At 42.5% G+C, this 23,153-nt stretch overlaps 1 protein-coding gene across 2 annotated transcripts in view; it reads right to left on the bottom strand.

The window, feature by feature from the left end:
* rusc2 (RUN and SH3 domain containing 2) overlaps positions 1–20,221 on the bottom strand; it is a 29,148-nt gene extending 8,927 nt beyond the window's left edge. For both annotated transcript variants that reach the window (XM_080499327.1, XM_080499328.1), the window contains exons 1-3: positions 20,113–20,221; positions 3,542–5,287; positions 1,241–1,787 (exon numbers count right to left, since the gene is read on the bottom strand). In XM_080499327.1, coding sequence (XP_080355453.1) covers positions 1,241–1,787; positions 3,542–5,125 — 2,131 coding nt within the window. In that variant the 5' untranslated portion in view covers positions 5,126–5,287; positions 20,113–20,221. The remainder of the gene's footprint in view (positions 1–1,240; positions 1,788–3,541; positions 5,288–20,112) is intronic.
* Between the last annotated feature and the right edge of the window lie 2,932 nt (positions 20,222–23,153).

The raw sequence follows: 23,153 nt of genomic DNA, 5'->3' as shown, positions 1-23,153 counted from the left end.
CATGTGCAAAAATCTGCCCAGTCATAAAGATCAACTGCCTGTTATCACACACACACACACTCGCACACACACACACACACACACACTCGCACACTCACACATGTCCACAGACACACACACTGAACCTGAAGGCACTGCGACAGGAGAGACACCAGCCAGGAGTGGAGAAAGCCTTTTTCTGCACTGACTCAGTCTGCTGTGTTTTCTCTGTGTGTGTGTGTGTGTGTGCGGTGCATGAAATATAGGACTGTGTGTGTGCGTGTGACGTCAGCAGTGTTGCGCAAGATGTTTGTCACTCCCAGGATCCTCTGCTGCCTGGGTGCAGTGCAGCTCAAAGCCACTGGGAGGCGATGAAGAGCTGCAGAGGCGGTCATACCTCCTCCTCCGCCTCCTCCGCCTCCTCCTCCTCCTCCTCCTCCTCCTCCTCCTCCTCCTCCTCCTCCTCCTCCTCCTCCTCCTCCTCCTCCTCCTCCTCCTCCTCCTCCTCCTCCTCCTCCTCCTCCTCCTCCTCCTCTGTATATCTCACACCCATGAATCCATTTGACGTCTCCTCGGCTGCTCGCTCTGCGGTGAGAGAGCAAAGCTCACCGGAGTGAAGTCCGATGAATAATAGATGCCTTCAGATGCTGTGCAGCCCCTCATTATAGATACGATCGTTAAAACTGGTGCACAACACCTCCGGATTCTCCTTTTACTGCTGGTTCACGAGTGTGATTGGTGGAGAGAAATAAATCGTAAGTAATGAAGGTTGAAGGGTCGACTCTGATTATTCAGGACTTCTTTATAATCTCCTGTACTGTTGAAGTCACTCCGCGTTTACACCCGGTAAAGAACGTGAAGTGCGTTGCTGTCGTAAAATTTACTTCTTCCCCCCCATCTGTGTTCGACTAGATTTGCCTGACACCAGGTCCCGGATGTGCGCCGCAAGAAATGTAATCGACTATTGGAGAGGAGTGAATCTGGAAAGTGAGAATGAATTAGGGATCTGTATTTTTTTTCCCCCAAGTGGATGGAACACAGTTTCCATTTGATCGCGATACACGTTCAAGCCAATAGGTTCAATTTTCAAACTGGACCAATCAAGAGTCAGATTTAAAGAATTCAAATGGACTTTCTACTGGCAGGAGATTTATCCCGTGCGAAATGTTTGATTTCCAATTCAATACTAAACATTTATCACCCCACTACTCTCATGTCCTTGGATACTCTTGGGGTGAAAGCAGAAGTAAATGTGACGTACCTTCGACCTTGGCCCGGGTCTCCTTGGCGCCCTCTAGGTGTTGCTCGATGCTGCCTTGACTGTAGCACCTGGTGAAGAGCGGCGGCGACAGGCTCTGGCTGTCCGCCTCGGCACGCTGCTCCAGGATGGGCGAGAACTCCACCGAGGAGTGCGAGTAGGTGGAGGAGAACGGGTCCGCGGACGACTTCAGCGACGGCGACCCGCCCGCGGCGGCGTTCCTCCGCTTGCTCCTGGCGATCTCCGCGAAGGAGGTGACGCGCGGGGGAGGCGGCGGGGACGGGACGGCGCCCTCGCTGAGCCGCATGGGGCAGCTGAGCATGCGCTCCAGGGACCCGAGCCGCTGGGTGGGCGACTTGTCCAGGTTGCGGTCGTAGCTGCGGGATCGGGGACGCCCGGCCGCGGGGAGCCCGCCCGAACCGGCCGTGGGCGGGGAGGTGTTGACGTAAACCTGACCCTTGATCCTGGCCGGCTCGGCCTCGGACCCCACGTCCGCCTCCTCGGCCTCTTTGTCTTTGTCTTTGTCCTCGTCATCACTTTCATCAGTTTGCTGAATGAACAGAAGCAGGAAAAAAATAAATGTCAACTTTGATCAAAGATTTATGATAAAGTGAAGGCGATTTAGCAGATGGGAGACACTTCCTTCTGTTTCGCCCTTTGACTGAAGTGATTTTTATGATGGGGAGGATAAAAATCAGGGCTCCACAATATATAGAAAAATTACGCTTATGCTTCTCTTGTCTCTGAAATGTAAATATAGCGGAGCTGTGATCTTAACTCTAAATTCACACTCCATAAAGTTGAATGAATGGACTTCCAAATAGTCTGTTTTTGAATTAGAGAATATGATTTCAAATGTCTGATCCATCAACAATAAATGAATGAAGAACCTGCAGTTGTAAAGTTCCATTTTTATATATATAAACACTACTTTTAATGAGATTTCTTTTGTTTTTATATAGATTAACACGCTACCAGCCATTGCTTGCAGAGGTCACATTTCCTTGGACACAGTGGCACCGTTTGAGATTCGTATTATTAAACTGCAGCTCAAAACAGCAGCTAAAATGATCCCGAGACATGACAGCAGTTAACATTGGCAGACTAATACAACTGTTGTGGCTATTTTAAGTTCAGGGTTATTCCCACTGTTGCCTGATCCTTCAGTTTCCCATTTAGAGCAACCCTTTTTTTTTATTTTTTTTTTAACTTCCCTAGATTCTCATTCTGCATCTCTAATGACTTTTCTAGAGACTATGCTTTACTTTTGTGTATTTTACCAATTAAACAGTTTTTAAAAATAAATAAATAACATCACTTCGGGCAGGAGTTTTCAACCTTTTTGACGTCGGGCCCTAAGTTTCCCAGCATAAAGTGGACCAATGCCCATTTAAATAGAGTATTAATACTTTAATTTCAACTGATCCATGTCTTGGTTTGATTTATATTCAATAACAAAATTACTCCACTTAGATAAACAAGGTAAAACCTTGTAAAATAAATGATGAGATACATTGTGATGATCTCAAAAACAATTCTTTGTCTTGTGTATGTAAACCTATATATACAGAAGAATAATAATAAAAATAAACGCCATCCTAGGAATAGTAATCTTTGCGCCTTGCCTCTTAAAGAGGCCAGCACAAGAACAACTGAACTTGCAAACAAACAAATATAAAGGCTGAAGTCAATACTAACAACAACAACAACAAAAAACTCTTGCCTTTTAAACTTCTTTGGGTGTGTCGCCCAAGTATTTCATGTTTTCATCTTGAATTATATTCATTCATCCAGTAATTAAATAGCATTTATAATAATGTCGGGTTAAAATGTGGTTGAAATGACTACCTCCATATAATCACCCGTGAAACCAATGATTCGTTGCGTTTTGGAGCTTGACTTGCAAACAGCAAATGACAGGGAGAAAATCGTGCTGACAGCTTCCAATGTCTGCACGAAATTCAACAATCCGCAGCCGCTGACCTATTGTATTACTTCCAACTTTAGGTTCACCTCTTTGAAATGTACATGGTTTCTATAGTTGTAGTTGAGTAAGTGGGATTGGATTTTTAAGATTTAAAAGTTCACGTGGGGCCAAGATGGTTCAAAAAGAAGATTCCGCACACGTTTTTAGAAAAGAATCCAAGTACCAAGTATTGATTCAATCTGCTGTAAAAGTAAAGTCAACCCGAGATGCTTCTCTGGATTGTGTATAAGGTAAAATAACTGAAGTGTTTTATCCGGTGTATCCGTTTGGTTGAATTAAGCCTAGTTAGCACCAATGAAGCAAAATTCTCCACTCACTTTAGGTGAATCTCTATCGCCATCTTCTTCTTCTTCCACTCGCTCTTCTTCAGCCTGCTGTCTGAACAGGAAGTACTCCCTGGGCTGAGTCGGCGTGGGGCTCTCTTTGCTGTGCTCGTCCGAGCAGCTGTTGGCAGAGGAGCCCACGGGACTTGGAGACGACTGGGACGAGAGGTCACAGGTGACCAGCTTGTAGTAGTTCTGGGTGGCGACGACCAGACGGGCTTGGCTCTGCAAGCACGAGGCGAGGTCGCCGGAGGACCCCGAGTGAGGAGGGTGGTAGGAGTTGCAGTTGGCGTCCAGGTCGAGGGCCCCCTGGTGCTCTGCGGAGCAGGAGCAGGTGGAGGAGGTGGACAGGTGTGGCTCACGTACGAGAGGAAACGTGTTGCAGAGGGAGGAGGGTTGCTGCTGGGAGACGGGAGGCTCCGTCGGGGAGGTGTGGAGGTCCAGATAGAAAGCGCCGCCCGTCGAGCCCCGCTGGCTTCCGGGCGGATCGGAAACTGAAGAGGTGCAGGAGTGGTCGGTGGAGTTGTTGAGGTTGGTGGGCCCAGAGGGCGGGGGCTTCTCCGGGATGCTGTTGTTCATTTTGTTGTAAATGGCGCTGAAGTTGACGAGCACGCCATAGGAGCTGTTGGAGGAGGAGTCGCTACCGTAGCCTTGCTGGCACTCGGAGAACGGCTCGGTGAAGGCTTCTGGGAAATTCTGGGGGTAGTTTTGGGTGAGGGCACAGCAGGAGCAGTGCTGAGTGGAAGAGCCAGAGGAGTAGGAGCCCGTCTTGCTACTTCGACCACACCTCATTGGGTGATCTTCATCTTCCTCGTCGTCGTCGCCCCAGTCCTGGTCCCCGCAATCCATGGACATGTTGGAACCACTGCTTCCGTGACGGTACTGCCTGTCCAGGTCCAAGATGTCCAGATCCTCCAGGTGGTTGGAGAGATCCGAAACTACACCTCTCAAAGATTCCCTGCTGCTTCCCCCAATGGAACTGTGTAAAAGAAAAGGCTCGGAAGGAAAGCCGAGGTCGTGCAAACGGAAGGGGGTCATTCCATCATCAAGCACAGAGTTAGTGTCACTGTGGAGGTGAAAAGACGAATCCTCAAGGTAACCGCTGAGGTTGTTGCCATCATCTTCCTCTTCTTCTTCTTCTTCTTCTTCATCGTCTTCGGTATTCAACAGGAAGGGATTGTGGCGCAATGGGTTCCTGCTCCTCGGTTTGGCTCTGGGTAGCGTGTGAGCTGTGATCAGCTGGTCCTCCGAATTGCTCGAGGTAAACGACGAATTGTCACTGGCAGTACTGCCTCCTTTCACACCACCCTTCCTTTCTCTTCCTCCCTTGTGGGAGGACCAGGAGCCGCTGGAGGTCTGGATCAGGCTGCTGTACAGCAAGGCCTCTCTCTGGAGAACGTCCCTCTCTGGAAGGGAGGTGGTGCGACTCAGCCCCAGGTTCTCGGGCAGGCTAAAGGGGTTGCTCCTCTTCAGCGAGTTCCCGCAGCCGCCCTGCCTTCTGCCAGACACCTGGCAGTGCACCAGGGGAATATGATGCACAATCAAGGTTTCACCTGAGAGTTTCGGGGGGCTATCCATGGTCCGGGAGAAAGAAGGGATGGGTCAGCAGTAGGTGAAAGTCCAAGTGTGGTGCACTGACAGCTGGGTTTACACTGTGTTTGCTGGGCCCTGTTCTGAAGGGCTTCCTGGGATATGGAAGGATAAATCAGGGACGTCTACACTGTAGTCGGAGTGATACATCTGGAAAACACAAAGAGTCGAGAAAGAAAAAAAAAATGTTATGACAGGCACACAAAATACATATACTCAAAAATGATAAATAACATTTTTTCTGGAGGTGTTCTGGAGGTGTCACATTTACAGAGATTTCACTCGGCAACTTTTACCTTTGATTACCCAAAAACAAAAGTTGTTAAATATTTCCATAATGCTTCAAATTGGTATATAATGACCTGGAGGCATTGCAATGATGATAATAGGAACCGTAAAGAAATAAACAACCTGACAGTGTTTTAGTTACATAGACAGGGAATTACAGTCTAAACGTAGTTAGGCCATTGGGACGTGATGGGGTTTTAAAATACTTTCCAGTGATTCATCTGCTCATCAGGGTCCCATCTGCTGCTTGTTGCTTTAAGCAGATCAGCCAACTTGGGGGGGGGGGTGTTTTTTTTGCCCAAAGCTAACAGAATATATTCATCAAACCCATATGTGTTTTGAGAATGTTGCTCAAGTGCATTTTCATGAAACTGAAAATGTGCATTATCTGCATATCAAGGTCATGTCGAGTATTTGGGTGGGTCGGCGCAACAACAATGATTTGTCGTCACTGACAAAAACCATAAATATGTGAGATGCACGGTTTGCTGAAATGTAGCAAGAGACACAGAGAATTAGACACTAAAATTAGATTGTTGTGACCTTTGACAAGTAAACAACCAGTTGATCTTCAGGTAAACCACTACATTTTCTTATTAAGGTAAAAAGCATCTGGAAGACTGACTGTAATCTTAAACTGCCAAAATCTCAATGATTCCTCTTCAAATGAGCCAGGATGTGTACCAAGTTTACATAAATGTCTTTAAAATGCCACAAATGTGACATATATGGGACAAATTACCCAAATAAGCTTCATTTAGTACACTCAAAACAAAAAAACAAAACAAAAACAAACCAGATAAAAGCCACTGTCACATTTGTAACACCTCGCAACTGTTCCAATGTGATGGCATGAATGATTTGTGTAACGAACGGCGCAAACTTAAAGGAAGTACAAGTGTAGTATATACAGTTACAGTCTAAAGCAACAGCCAGCGGTTGAAGAACTGCTCCCATGGTGAGTCAGCAGCATGTGAAGCGGAAACAGTGAGATCTGCAGACAGCAGACAGCTGACTGCTAAACACGACCATGATCTCATCTCTCTTCATAGGACACACCCTCAACGCCAATGTACGCGCACAGAACGGACACGCCTTATCACACCATCATTTACAAGTTGCATCTTAAATACTAGAAAGCCCTTAAAATCCTTCAGCCCACGTGAATGGCATTAAGATTAACTCAGGTTAATGAGTTAATAGGCTGATTAACAGAGTAATTCAAAACAGTTAACTGGAATGAGAACGCTGTCTTCTTGTGGGTAGAAGCTGTTTTCTTCCAGTAAGAGGAGAAGACGCATTATACAGAGTGAAAACATTTTCTACAGTTAAGTCAAGGATCTCTAAATTCATGCCTTCTGGCTGATTTATCAACAACAAAAACAGCAGATGTATGATATAAAAAAGTTGGGTGATTTCCATTTTCCGCTCACTAAAGTACCAGTTCGGTTGAAAGAAAATGGAAAGACCCCATCTGGAGGAAGGGAAGGTTGGGATGGATAGATGTGCAACACACTGGATTAAAATCTCATTAAATCAATCAATCTCAATAATCAAATACAAACAGGAGCTGCAGCGAGGTGGACTGGACCATAAGTAATCTGATTAAAATCCAAATAAAATCATGCTACCATTACCATCTGATTGATCCGATCACAGTCCATGTAAACAGGACAGTCCGATCTGAACCACAGAGAATTCAGGCCTGTTGAGATCCCAACATTTCAAGTGAAAACGCAACGTTTTTGTGTTTTCGTTTTGGAAAAAAACGTTTCACATTTACACGGAAACTGCAAAAACTCTGAAAACAATGGCGTTAGCAGGTTGGGCCCCCAAAAAATCTTGTGGGATAACGAGGCCTCAATTATACAAACCATATAAACATAGATCCTGATGCTGCTCATTACACCCTGAGGATAAGGGTCACTGCAGCTTTACCATGTTCATCTTTTAACAGAAAGAAGTGAGAAAAGTTGACTCGGATTCCTAATAAAAGCCGAGACGCCTCTCTTGACCTTTTGCGGTGGTATTTGCAGCCAGTCACACCCGACTTCACCTGCGCGGGAGTGAGGTTTAACCTTTTTATCTCACAGCTGTGAGCTCAAATGTGACGGTTTGTCAAGAATGCCCACGGCGAGTATTTGTAACCACGACTGGTTAATTGATCCAACTGTCCAATCAACACAAAACTCGACGCGGTAGTTTACGACTGAGAGCCCATCTTTAAAGAATGTGGCATCAAGCCACGACCATTTCAATTAAGAACTTTGAGTTCGCTATCAATACTTTAATTTAAACAATTTTGTGCACAAAAGAGATGAATATAGCATTACCATCGCTGCTACACACACAATCTTCATACGCCAAATATATAAACAGACACCAACACGTTCAATAATAATTGGGATTAATTATTTACATTAAAAGCCCAAAGCACCATGAAACAAAGCAATTAATTACACATGATCAGTTTGAAACTATTGATATACAAATGCTACTATCTTGGTTTCCTACTATTACAGTAGGTAAGCATGATAGTCATAGTATTGCGATATTATTATTTATGATGATTACAAACAGTATATATAGTATAAGCAGTAGCGTGCAGTGGTGTTTCAGTCAGGGCCAGCAGTTACAAACCAAACCCCCCATTCAGTTGTAAATCCGTGTTTGTACCAGTGTAATGATGAATTTCCTTCAGAACTGTATTGACAACGTATTAGAGATGTACATCGACGACTAAAACTGGGTCCTAAATCTTTTCCCCCGTGTGCATTCTGGTAAAGTAACTTTAAATAGCTAGTTTCAATTCAGTTCGAATCACACTTTTTATTCAGATTCAAAATGTTCATTATAAAGACCATCTACATGATGTACGTTTATATTTATTTCACATATCTTAGATAAAAGGATGTGAATTTTGGCAGCCTTATTTAACACAACACACTGCTCACATTCGTACTCAAACTTAACCGAGCATGAACGAAAACTCTCCAGACCACCGGAAGGTAACTTTTACTGCATCTGACTGGTCAACGGGCCCCATTAATAGAAAGTGACATTAATGACATCAGCTTAGTGGTTGAGAGAAGGAGTGCGGAAAGACAGTCCTAATTGGCTTCAAGAGATTAGCGGCGGGGTCAGCCATGCGGAGTTGTGTAATGTGTGTTCGGCTGGTGTGAGGAGGAGGAGGACATTCTCTCATACGGCCTTGATGCTGCTAATGTTCTTGCCCATTTCACACAGGTCAATTTATTTAGTTCAACACAGCATGTTGAGTGAGGATGCAAGAGAAATAATCAATACAACTAAATAACGGTGGTATCTTTGATTTATTCGTTTAAAAAAAAAAACAACAATGCTGGGAATGTGCTAGCATTAGCCAAAAAGCTTTTTGTCGTTTTAGATTTCACTTATATTTGAGAATTTTTAACCAACCAAATATATAATTTATAAATAATTATGTGCATCAAGCCCAAAAAAACATATTTTGATTGATAGCTGAATGCAATGTTGAAATTTAAAGTTAATGCTAAGAGTCTACTTCTCTGGAAGAAATGGCTCATGAAGGGTTACTACACTGCCGCCTAGTGGTAAAAGGAGGAAGTTGTTTTTCTTTGATAAAGAAATCAGATTTACTGTGCAAACATTGCAAAAAACGTCAAATTGTATAATGAAGGTTTTAGATGTTCAAGGAGTTTTTCTTATGCATCTATTGAAATTTCTTTCATAAAAATTGGATCTAGCCTTGATTACCGTGCAACATTTTGATGAAAATGCAACATTTAAAGATCATGTTAAATAATACCAGTGAGAAAATGATCGAATGTTTATTTTTGGAAACAACAAAGCTTCAGAAATGTATTAGAAAATATATTTTTAGTAAATTTCAACGTAAGAGGTAATGATTTGAAACCAACATCATAAAAGAAAAAAAATTAATGAGTCTCAAGTACTACACTGGAGGTGACAGCTCAGCTTTTAAAAAATATAAATACATTCAGTTGATGTATTTTGCACCTATTTTTCTCTTCTTCCCATATCATAGTCTGCTCTCTCAACAACTTTGTAATAGACTGACATTATATAACACAGCAGGGTAGCAGACTATGTGACTATCCATGCACACACTAAACTTGTAAACGGCTCCTTAGAGGCATCATGTTTTGCTGCTCGGCAACAAGAAACCCTCAACATGGAGAATAAGGAGAAAAGACGAGAACAAGGCCTTTGAACCACAACACCGGCAGCACAAAACACTCTTAATAACAGCCCACAGCCGATCTCACCATTGAAGGGTTAACGAGAACAAAGAGTTTGAGCACGACCAATCAAATTTCAGTTCCCACCAACATCAGAAACCCTGGTTACAAGATGAGCCAATCAGAGGAGGCCTGCTCTGTGGGGGGGCTTCAGGAGAAAGTAGGTCTTCCTCCCTCCTCAATGGAAACACAAAGCATGTCTGAAATTCAACACTTTGAGAAAGATGGACAGAGGACTGCATGTTTACACAATTTTACACAACATATAAAAAAATAGAATCCAGACAAAGAAAAACACATTTTGGACTAAAAATGGTATGTTTTAAAAATGTTTTCAAACAATGAGCTGAGCGTTTAAAAAATATATTGGAAATAAATAACATTTACACAGTGAAAAAAAATCTAGTTAAAAAGAAAGAAAGTATCTATTTAATGATAATGTGTTTAAACATTAAAACTTGCTCACATTGTTATATAATAATAAACAATAACAACAACAATTAGTTGTTTGATTCAATAAAAGTTAAACAGTGTTTGACACTTTGTGTATTTCCATCTCAACGACAACACAAACATGCACACAGAAGCTCACATGTACTATTAAATACACATAGAGAAGAGTAGTGAAAGTGGTATGACTATATTTCTCTACAACCACTTTCTGTTCACCCTCTTTAGAAAGCCCGGATGTCGTATTTACACAAAAAGCAGGGTGGGAATTTGACCTATTTATACAACACTGAGGAAAAGGGAAGCCAAGTTTTGACAAAAGGACATCCTCCCTCTTATATCACTAGAGGCTGTGCTTCCAGGAACGGGTCTGAGATGGAGTGAAGGCACGCCCTGTCCAGGCGGACCAGGCCACGACGTGACGTTTACTGAACGCCATCGAGAGGCTGCGCGTACAATAAACACCAAGACAGACTGAGATGTTTCTGAGGGTTTAAAGCAGTTGTGAGTCCAACTGAATAGTGCCTGCAACGGTAAAGGACATTTCAACTAAGAAGAGCTTAAACTAGACACTAGAAATGTTCATATCAAATATGTCAACCTTGGTTTGTGACAATCAAATATAAGTTGAAGAACTTCCAGACAGTAGTCTCGACTATCAAACCAAAACAATGGCTGAAAGTTGAACTGTTTCTCGAAAAGTACCCTGCAGTATTTATCCTCGCCGCACCGGCGAGCTCGTCTGAAGTCGTTGCTGCGGTTGCTGAGTTTCTGGCTCGGCGTTCGCCCTCCGCCCGGCCTATGAATAGAGGCTTTGTTGCTTGTGCACATTGGCCGCCTCGCAGCAGAGTGGAATACTAAAACAAAGGACGAACTGAGAAGGAGGTACGCTGCAACCGGGCAACCCCCAAAAGGTTCTTGAGGCTTTGGTTAAATCTTGTCGCTCATTTCATTAAGGTATTCTCTCGCTTATGTGGAATTTCTCTGCAGGCAATTTTAGGAATTAACAAAGTTTGAGATGAAAGTCAACTACGTACTTTTAAAAATAAAAGAAGTCGCTATTCGTGATGACCACAAAAAAGAGCTGAAGACTTTTCCATTCTTGGTTTTAGTTTGATTTGAAAAGCTTTATATGATGAGTCACAACAAAGGTCTGGCCCAAAGTGCTGAGTCGTTATTGGGAAAGTTGTAGCACTCATCACGTCGCTTTGCAGTTATAAACAATGGGTGTTCTTTTGCAGCGACTTTGTCTAGTTTGTCAGTGCTGGTTATGCAAGTCTGTAGTCCAAACTTCATTACTGGAATAATCTCATGGCTCTTCATGGTTAAAAGTGTCTTTTCAGAGACAATCTTCTCTGCAAGACGTTGGGTTTACCAGGAAAAATTACTTTTGCTTTGCTGACTGGTGTCCCAAAACAATCAAGATTACAAGCCCCATCATTATCCAGCTCTTTAGGGTCCAACGTCAGATGTCTGTTCTTGTTTTCTACATTTTATTGGATGACGTCTTTCTGAAAAAAGTGTATTTGTTTCATATAAATTCTGCCGTTGAGATAATCTGAGGTACTTGAATCCCTGAAGCTGTAAGAACAACACAGTTGGCATCGCATACGTTGGTGTAACCGAATCTCTGGCTCACTGATGCAGCAAAATACGAGGCCTTATTGATTCCTCGGTGAAAACGCTGTCTTCCCTCTGCCCCCTCTGCTTAGTGAGCATCTGGTCAAACACGGCGTCATCGCTGAAGCCCGGAATGATCCAACTGAAGGAAGCCATTTCTTTAATGTGTCTTGGGAGTATTTTAACATTGATAAATGACATCAACGATGCTCAGTCATTAGTGAAATTACTCCATTGATCTTTGCCCTCAACTCATTTCTTATTTACATTTCATACAGTGACTTTGGTTAGCTTTGCAGGGTCGTACAGTGATTGCCGTCAATTTTCCAAACTGAGCGGAAGAGTTCTCGGGGAGGTACATGTCGGACAGAGAGTAACTCCCAAAGCGTTGACTTCACCCGAGTAAGAAACTTCTGAACCCGAACTTTGATTGACTCTCTGCGTTTCATGCAAACCAGCAGCATTGGCGGGAGCAAATCTCTGGAAACATCTATCCACTCTCGTCGAGCTAAACACGACCACATGACCTTGATCCCAGCTTCCCCAAAGGCTTAGAGACAGTTTCCCCCTCCTCACTGTGACTCTGCCTAAACTCCAGCAGCTTACAGGTGCTTACGTAACAGACAAACAGCGGGACGCCACCTTCGACAGGTATTAGAGTCAACCAACTTCCCGCCGCCGCGGTGGGAAGGTCGCGAGCAGTGGGACGGTACACTTTTTTTCCGAATAGTTTTTACATGTAAAGTTACGGAACCTCTCGTAATGGTCAATCTCACACATAAAAGATTAAAAATGTTTTTCAGAGATTCAACATGAAAGGATTTTGGAAAGAAAATGTTCCTTTCTGCAACTAGTTCAGCTCACAGCTGTTGGTTGTTATGATTTCTTCCACTGTTTAAGACTAAAGAGAAAATGGTCAGAAAATAAGACACAGAATAAGGAGACATCCTCAACGATCTGCTCTCCGTAGAACGTTAAAAATCACGTTAACATTTATTGCTCCGTAGATTGTTTGTTCGGATAATCGAAACCAAAAATATATTTCTTTTAAAGCCCAGGCTTAGTTAGTGGAAAAGAATTGGCTACACCAAGAATACCCAAGCCCCCAAAATGTTGCACATCAAAAACAAAAGGGAACAGAAAATCTTTCTTTCTTTTTTTTGGAATCTCAAGGAAATAATTGTCTAATTTAGCTGAAGTTAGCATGTTAAAACAAACTGTGCAATATATTGTTGTTCATCTGTCCTCGAGGTCTCAAACCTAAACGTCTTTCCATTTTCCATCGTATTATAAATGAGCAGAAAAGCTCAAATGTGCAAGATAAAAAGTCCCGACGGGGTTTAATTATGGTTCTCCGAACACTGCTGCACGTCTCGGCTTCCTTTAACACAAATCCTCAAGCTGTGGACAGACACAGATACAAACCACAACGCGATAAGATCTTTAACAAAAACAGCCGTTCTCTTCTCGTCTTTCAGCCTACAATTCTCTCGTTCTCGTCTTCCAAATCCACGCCGCGCTGACTCTGTTTCTTCTCGCTCTTCTCCTCTTTCTCTGGTCCCGATCCAAACACCTCTCACTTCGCTTTCCATCTATTATTTCTTCCCCATCCTTTCGCCAAATCCCTGCTCCCTTGCCTTGCTCCCATCCACCGTGTGTTCTGCAGTGAAATGCTTCCCCTGCTTTTGCCCACTTCAGCGTCTTTAATCATTCCCCTTCTTCCCTTCCTCCAGACTCAACCCATCCCGCCTGTAGCGGTTCCACCCTGACCGCTGCACCACTCCACACTGCTTTTAGTAACCATGGCACATCTGTGTCAGTGCATTAGAAGAGATAAAAAAAAAAAAAAAAAAACATGGACCACTTCGTATTGCATCTTCGACTTAAAAGAATACGCAAGAAAAAAAAACATCTGTAAAATGGATTATGTGGAAGCTTGGGTGCTCCTTCTAATTATGTTATCAGCAGGAAGCATTGTAGTAGCATAATGAACAACTCGAACTTCAATGTTTTTTATGCGATGTACAGCATTAAATAACTCTATATGAATTGCATCTCATGTGTGAAAGGCAATGATTATTATTGTTATTATGGATGGAAACTGAGATTTTTCAAAAACATATTAAAATGCTTCATGTTACTTGTTGGTTATTATGGAGATAGGTAGCAGCTACTGAATACGTGTCAAAAAGATCTTGTTTCAACTTCAACATTTTCTGGAAAATTATGGCATTTCATCAGAAATTTGAAAGCACCCAGATGAGATCCCTGGGGGACTCCGAGGACAGCATTTAAGTGTGAGAAACACATTATTTAAGGCATGACTGTAATTTCACTGGCTCCAAACAGAATCGCTGCATCACCATCATGAGGAGGTTCAGGTCGAGGGAAAACCATGAATGCCTAGCTCTGCTGTGTGCCGACAAAACGGCTGTTCATCCAGCAGCGTTACAGCCGCAGATTCGGTCCGGTTTCATAGAACTTTGGAGCAACGTTACTAGGGCTGCTTTTTTAAAACATGTTCAATAAATGCTGTTCCAAATTCAAACGCATAATCATGTAAATAATCGTGATTATGATTTTTTCCATAATCGAGCAGCCTAAAACGTTGCCGTAGCGGTCCTCCTCAAAATGTTTAAGTTGTGAGTGAAATTGAGCAAAAATGCAGATATCAATGACATTAAATGCATGATTCGAGCAACACAAGCTAGAGTAGCTCCAAAGCACTTTAGTCATGATGGCAGACCTTCCTTAAAAATTCTATATTTTGAAACTTTTAAAACGAAAACAATCAGAAAGCCTTTGACGGATTGTACTGAAAGTGTTACGACTCACTACTCGAGGAAGCTGGATAACCCAATTTCACGTGCTGCAAATATAAAGTGTTGAAGAATCCCATCGTCACATTATAGATCAAAAAGCGGCACTTGCTCCCAGTGTCTCCAGCACACAGTTGGAAGTATGCACATCCGGCCTCTGCAGTGCCGCGGTTACATAACACGGACACATTCCAAGCTCGGCAAGAACAGCTGAACACTGAGAGGAGGCACGCCGCCTGACACACTGAATCAGTTGTGGTGTAAAACCGAAAAAAGAGACCGATTACAGTGTGCGGGCTTCAAACGATGATGATGATGGTGATTAGCTCGACGGTCACGGGCTGTTTTCTCACACCGACGGATGACGCACACAGATTCGGGACTGTGCTAACACTCTGCAGCTTCGGTGACTTTCACTATGAGCGGAGCTCGTTCTTTTGTCCAATCAAAACCACAACGAGATCAACAGAAAGCAAAATCAGTTCGCTCAACAAAAATGGAAAATCCAAATTCTAATTTGTGATTATTGATTGGGTTAGGCGACACAACCTGTATAAGAATGTTCAATCAAGATCCTGAGTTACAAGTAAATGATGTCAGAAAAAAAAGTAATACAAGGAAATTAAAGGGGGTTTACAATGGTGATTATTAATTGTGCCTGCCTCTTTAAGAGGCGTCGCACAATTATTACAATCCTGGGAAAGCGCCGTTTTTTTTTAATATTATTCTTCCTCTGCCGCACAAAGTTTGCAGGCCTACTAGTCCCGCACCGTTTGGAGTACGTAGACAAAAAGCATATCGCTACGTAGGGAATTATCGGGAATCCTGTGCATCCATTTGGATTATGGATATCGCAAACGGCTTCCGAACAACACGTAAAAAACGGCGATGATTTTTACATCCGCTTAACATGGGAGCCAAGAAAAAACAGAAAAAAAAATCACACTTTTTCCACGCCACATCACATCGCCAAATCTTCAGCTACAGACTCAAACTTACTCTTAAAACGTTGCCGCACTTGTTCTGTATTCAGATATGTCCTCAGACTTTTCAAAAGTTTCACCAGTTTTAAACTGTGAGCCTTCAAATGTCATCAACTTTTCCCTCCTTTTTCCAGTTTTGTATGGGTGTGTATGTGGAAAAGCTAGAGGGTGAGATGTCAGTTAGAGTGACAGAAACTGCCGTTTTACAGAAAAAAAAAAGTTTTTATCTCGTCGCCACGGCCACATTTCTTTGTCTTTCTCAACATATTATACATTAAAATGTAGCTACAGGCCTTGTGCTTCTCACGAGGGGACACTTTTGTCTCAGAGAGACACGGTTCTCCCTCCAGGGGACTTAATTGATAGGGAGCGCAGGATTCTGTCTCATCCGCGCCAATACATTTTGACGAGTCATTTTCTCCCCAAATCCCCAAAGTTCAGCCATTTGTTTCAAGTCCTCACGGGGAGACGGAACCTCGTGACGACACGAAAACCACACCGCACGTCCTTCAACTTCTCCCGACGCCCACGATGAAGGAATTTTTCACCCAAGTGTCACGGTACTCCAACTATAAGCAGTTGTTCGGGACCTGCGTTTGTACTTAAACCCCTTCTTCCCTCAGATAACGTCTCATAGTCTCTGCACCTGCAGCAGCTTGTCAATCAGGAGCCGGCTCCATGACATCACACAAGCTGCTCCAAATCTGCCTGGCAACACACACGGCTCCGCTGATTGACTGGACCAGTAACATGATGGCTGACCACACAGTGCTCACACACACACAGTAGCTTAGGCACCATACTTTTCAATGCATTTTAATGCTGATGGCAATGACTCAGCATCAACACTTGTTAGCATGCCAATTAGCATGCTACAAAGTTTATTCAATTGAGCTGAAATTTGGAGGGTGGCCTCATGGGGGTGCTGCGATCACGGCGCACTAGCTAGTTAGCCGCCGCGCTAAGCTAATTGGCCTACCATCTCAGAATGTCATAAAACTCCAGATTCCAGGTCAGCCAGACCTGGGAGGTAACTTCTGCGCTTTTCAGGCAAATTGCAGGTGTTAGCATCTCATGCTAACAAGTTTGTTCAAATGAGCTCAAATTTGGAGGGTGGACTCGTGCTGGTGCTGCGATCGAGAATCACTAGCTAATGACATGGTTTCCACGTACTTAAATCGCTGGTGTTAGCATCGCATGCTAACAAGTTTGTTTCAATGAGCTGAAATTTGGAGGGTGGCCTCGTGGTAGCGCTGCGATCGAGAATTGCTAGCTGATCACATAGTTTCCACGCACTTAAACCGCTGTTTGCTGTTAGCATCGCATGCTAACAAGTTTGTTCAAATGACCTGAAATTTGGAGGGTGGCCTCGTGGTGGCGCTGCGATCGAGAATCACTAGCTAATGACATGGTTTTTACGTACTTAAATCGCTGGTGTTAGCATCGCATGCTAACAAGTTTGTTCAAATGAGCTGAAATTTGGAGGGTGGCCTCGTGGTGGCGCTGCGATCGAGAATTACTAGCTGACCACATGGTTTCCACGCACTTAAATCGGTGTTAGCTGTTAGCATCGCATGCTAAAAAGTTTGTTCAAATGAGCCGAAATTTGGAGTGTAGCCTCGTGCTGCCGCTGCGATCGAGAATCACTAGCTAATGACATGATTTCCACGTATTTTTCACACTACCTCGCTCGGCAGCAGGGGGCGGCAGGTGGCAGGCACAATAAAATTTCCGCGGGAATTTTCTAGTATTGCATATATTATAATGATAAACGAGCGGCTTACTTGCCTTGCCTGCTATTGCTGGGCCTGGAGCACAAGGCCGTTTTGATTTTGGGATAATTTCAGTATCATATCATAAAGCTAAATAATTTCCAAACTATTGCATGGAAAACAAGTCGGCTATAAACCAGACTTTATAATATAATTTATAGATAGCAAAGCATAGTTATTAAAGCTACAAGTGCAAATGCTGCAAAAAAGTGTATATGTGTATTTGAACGCACAAAACTTTACTACCGAAACGCAGCACAGATCATTTTAGTCATGGCTCTCATGAGTATTTTTTTCTTTTTTTGTGCATTTGCAGAATTTTAATCAAACCTTTTGTTTTCTTGTCGTATTTTTTTTTTTCATTTTTCTTCTGGGAAATACATTCAATTTGTGTTGTACAGTACTCTGGGAAATGTCAGATACAGTACGATCGTAATTATCTCCCAGCATTGATTCCTGCAGGATGAAACAAGGTTTCAGGCTGCTGACAGCCGCCGTGCACCGAGCTCCCTCCTCTCACACACTCCCCTCCAGAGATCAACGAGCGGAAAGGTCAAATAACTAAGTGCATCACCAGCTGAGGTGTTCGCATGAGCTCTCTGGTTGTTTTGGTGAATCACAAAGAGGCTGCATAATTGAGTTAACAAGATTTACATGGTAATGCTGTAACCGGCATTTGAAGCACTGCCTCAAGAAATTAAAAACAGTATAGAACAACAAAAGCTTTCTTCAGAATCTCAGGTTGGTTTGTATAAGGCCACGTTTATACGACAATGTGAAAACGTTTTTCCATTTCAGAAAACGTTTGGGCCTTCACTGCAACGCTTCAAAAACATAATGCGAGTTTACACAGGACTGGCAGAAACCAGCCACTAGTAGGCGCTGTTGATTTTGTAACTAACCCACACACACGTGCACACAGAGAACAACACGCTATAAACATTAGAAATGCTGAGTAAACAAAAAGTCATCATTATTTTTGATGATTTATAGAAGAATACTTTTCCTCGGTCTACTTCAGTGTTTCTCTTCATTTGTTATTCCGTTTTATTCAATGGAAGCAAAAATAGTCGCAATTGTGACATTTCTATTTATTTTTAAAAAGAGCCTCTCCTTCCTTATTTTACCTCCACAAAGTGGCATAAATTACCTGCTGCTGTCAAAGAAAGTGGTGCTTTACTGAGCAGAACTGGGCTCTTACCCTACCTACCTTACCCTCGGGAGACAAACGACTCCCTCTTGAGCAAGCGCTTGGCAACCGGTGACGCAGCACATTAGCTCTTTTTCATGGATATCAATGCATGTAATGTACTGACATTAGCAAAACTGGTCTGCTTACTTTCAGTTCATTCGAAATCCAGGGGTTCAATGTTTTGAGAATTTCAAGTTCTGGATTAGTTTGATAAACCCCACTAAAACACATTTCTATGGACTGAAGGAATCACATAAGGTCGCACCTCGTTGCAGTCCTTTGTGAATTTATGGACAAATTTGTGCGAAATCCAACTGAACTTGCATACAAACTGAAAACGGGTACGACACAACAATTCCGAATCCTTTCGGCTGCCCTTCCTTCTTGTATTGGACCACAATGTTCTCTTGTCTGATCCAGATGATGGTGAATTATATGTACAGTATGTAAAAAAGCTTTAAAACAAAAGCCATGAGCAGAAGAAGCATTCCTCTTGAATCCAACATTACTGTTCTACTCACTCGCGGAAACAACCGACTGTGCCTGTACTCCACATGTGCAAGTCGTGCATGTTTTCTAAAAGTTGTTTACACATGAGGTTGCTTCAACATTATTTTCAAATAATGCAGTTTGCGTAGACTCTCAAAGCTTTTGCTGTTTAACAAAGGGCCACAACGTGGCTACAGGTTGACTAACCACCATTGTCAAACCAAAATAGAAATCGGTATTGAAATTTAAAACAGAAAGAAAATCAGGACTCATTGTACCATCTTGAGGAATAAAGTCACATTACATGACCGATTGATCTTGGGATTATTTTTGACTAAATTATTTTCGATATTGTTTCTGATCATGGAAATGAAATTGCCTAAATTTGCTTAATCTCAACCTGTAAAAAAAACCCAAAATAAAACAAAAAAAAACAAAAACGGATGCTTATTTTTGCAGGATTTCGGAGCACTGGAGGAGTAACCGCTTTTAATTTGACAGTGATTGCTGATCGAACCCAGTGACAGTGGGGTTATTCTCGGACAGTATGTGCTTTTGTCTCCATCCTGCTGAGGCTGCCACCGGCTGTTATTGTCGAGCGACTCGGGGCCAATATGGTGATCGTATCGGGGTGCAGGCCTCTGCTTGGGGCCGTGCTGTACCGGCTCGGTGCCTCCGGATCCGAACCTTGACACTTCATCCCCCCGTGTGCACGGTGCATTTAAATCCATTTGCCTGCCTTTTTGTCTATATATATATATATATATATACACACACAAATATGTAACCCTGAAACAGGAGCGCTCCCCACACGGATCGGTGCGTTCCGATGCGCGACCCTTTGTGTCGACGCGGTAAAAACAACGGAGCACCAACATCCACTCGTGAGCTCAAAATAAACCCACAATCCGCCTGTTTTCCACACAACCAGGAGGTAAAACATGCTTTAAAAAGACGCAGCTACGCCTGAACACGTCGGTGTGTGTGTGTTTTTCCCCTCTCCTCCCCCTGCCTCCGCCGTGATGCTGGCCGTCGGACACGCCACTGGTTCCCGAACGACGTTCGGACAGAAGTCGATACGGAGAGAAATGGCGACATACCTTAAAGGTAGCGGGGCCGACGCTGCGTGTTTCTGGGGAGAAATGAAAGCGTGCGATCGCCGAGCTGCGGCTGCCGGATGGCTGGTTCTTTGAACGTGTGGAGACAGCGAGAGAAAGAGAGAGAGAGAGAGGAGGGAGGGAGGGAGGGAGGAGGGGAGAGGAGGAGGAGGGAGGGACTGCGGGTCAGATAGCGGCGGCGCAGCGCGATGGGCCATCCCGCTCTACTGCCGCTGGAGGCGGAACGTCAGCCGGAGGTCACCGCCCGGTCCCAGCCCGGATTATCCAGTCCCAGTCTGAGAGCGACGGATGAGGGGGGGGGGTCATTACACCGGGAGACAGCGCTTATTATTCCACGTTAACGCCAATTACCACGTTTCATTATTGTTATTAATATTTTCTAACGTGCTGGGATTAAATTAATTTCTGAATTATTGGAGATCGAACCCGTAGGGATGAATGAATTGTCTTTTTCTGGTCAAAGTTCAACACGCAGAAAATACAAATACCAACAAATAATCTTCACTTTTACAGGTTATAAAAACACAAATAAAAACAAGAAAACATGATCAGGAGTGATTGAAAACGTTTCTTTTTGAAACTACTGACATAGTTGACATGTTTATATAAGTAGTTTTTATCATATATGATGGTATTAGTCTATATTCTATTTACTGTGGCATTTGGTGCGCATACACAGTAGCAGCGTTTCAGAAAATGTGTGTTTTCGAAAGGTTCCACCTTGGAAGCCGTTTTCAAAAAGTTGCATTTTTACTCCGATCACCATGGTCATGTAAACGGGAAAAGGCAACAAAAGTTTTCCATTTTCTCTTTAAAACACTGTCATGTAAATAGGGCCCAATATAATAATATAGGCTTCTGTGCAAAAACCTGACTCTAATATTTCACGGAAAATCCTTTAATGCTCAAATACAGTCCTGTCTTTATTACCACCAACAACAGAATATTCATGACTTTTTATCTTATTGAGAATCCCATTAGCAGTGGCATCAACCATAAAGTTGTTTCCTGTTAACATTCGGTTTTTAGAAAGACATTATGGCTAAAATGAGTTCAACAATTCTACCCTCACTCTGTATGAACACAACAATAATTTCAATTAGTCTTTATTAACAAATGTACTCCAACCTGATAATCAAATCTGAAAATAATAATGAGTTTTACATAGTCTTATTCTTTTTGCATGGGATTTATATGGAGAATTTAAAAAGATTAAGGCATGCGATAAGATATTATGATCAAAAGTAGGGAAAAAGAACAGTCAAAACCAATACTTATTATGTTAAGGCACACATTGGTAAGAGCATCAGCATACAAAGACTCATTGCAAACTGCAGAGCAGATATATTTTATAAGTACATCAACAAGTGTGGGGTTTTTTTTGTCTATTGGTCCCAAATTTGCTTCTCGACAATTTCTTTATGTGAAATACAATCAGAATTGTAACTGTTTTTTCAATTATTTTATAATATGTCAAATGTTCTTGGTGGTTGGACTCTTTCACTGCAGAACTGCCCTGCGAGAACATAGCTGAGTGAACAGGAAAAAAGCAAGACCTCGCAAGTAAATCAGTAACTTTGCATGTCAGCATTCTTTACTATGAAGCTTGTTTATGCAACACCAGATTAACTGTGGAGCTTCTCTGCATGATTTGCACCCAAACTTTGTTTTACCATGCTGGTATGATTGCCTGATATGGCCTCATTGAAATAGGTTAACATTTCCCAGGAATTATGTGGTATTGAAGCCAGTTTTATGATGCTCCAGAACAGTCATCAATCTGGGACATTTCTTAGTTTTACACCTGAGGTTTTTAATCAAGAAGCCATGCAGCAATATAAATGCAGAATGTGTTTTTTGCTCTGCCATTCACGGTTATCGCCGGTCCTCTTGCAGAACTTCTATCACTGTTTTAGTCAATGTCCAACCACCACAGCTTCAGTTGACTACATCGTATCCCAGGAAATCTCATTACGCTTCTGGTTTCGTAAACTGGAAAAGCCATATATTTGGGAAATGTAACAATCCTCTGAGTCCTGCTCTCTGTTTGATTCCATAAATTAAACATTGATGTTGCTTGTGGGTAAAGCATGGAACCATGGCAGTTCATAGTGTAATAGATCATCCAAGAGGTGAATGAAGAAAGAAACTGATTGGATGCACACAAAACTGTGAATTCCTCCTTCTTTTGTAGTATTTATTTACACTCAGCATAATTTGATCATTTTCTTCCCTGCTAAAAATGAAATATTTTTAAGAATGTATATGTTATATTAACAGTCAGAGCACCTGCAAGGTGTGCAGTTTAAGATTGTAATCTGCTCATGTCTACGGGGTCTTAAAAAAAAAAAAAAAAGAAGCTAGACTGGTCCAGACGTGCATGAAAAACCATGATTCATTCCTAAAACTTGAGTCTTATGTGGGGTGTGATTTAATTGGTGGGATATACTGTATCTCCCTCAGGTCTTATCATTCCTTCCTGCGATCACTTTTACCAATGGGTGGGATGAAATGCATCATACTTTGCATAGTGATTAAAGTTAGTTCACCAGCAGACTAGATTTAGTCGTTCGGGGGCTATGAGCAGGGGTGGATGTTTTTTTCTTCTTTATTCACTTAAACTACTGTATTTTGGGATAAAATCGCTGTATTCCCAAATAACAATGTATTTCCAAAGTTTTGTATTTTTTTTAATCTATTTTAACTCTATATTAATGTCCTTCCATCTTATATCATTTAAAGTTTATACTATTTAATTCCCCACCCTTGGATTTAGTCTGAACCAGCCGTTTTACCTCGTGTTGACTAAGCGCCATCTACAGGATTTCATTTGTAAATGCAATCACCACAAAGTACATTCTCAACCTACATCCCAGTACAATCAATGCTTTGTTCACAAGAGTCATCCAAGGTTGTTACTGGAAGCCCTGCGATGCACACAAGTCAACTGTATTTACATCATAAGCTGTTCTTTGAAAGATAAAAATGCTCTTATTGCCAATCAGCAGTTTTCCTGATCAATC

The sequence above is a fragment of the Blennius ocellaris genome, assembly GCF_963422515.1.
Source record: "Blennius ocellaris genome assembly, chromosome: 7".
Taxonomy (NCBI): domain Eukaryota; kingdom Metazoa; phylum Chordata; class Actinopteri; order Blenniiformes; family Blenniidae; genus Blennius; species Blennius ocellaris.
The sequence above is the reverse complement of the archived record's forward strand: the minus strand, read 5'-3'. Positions and strand labels throughout refer to the sequence as shown.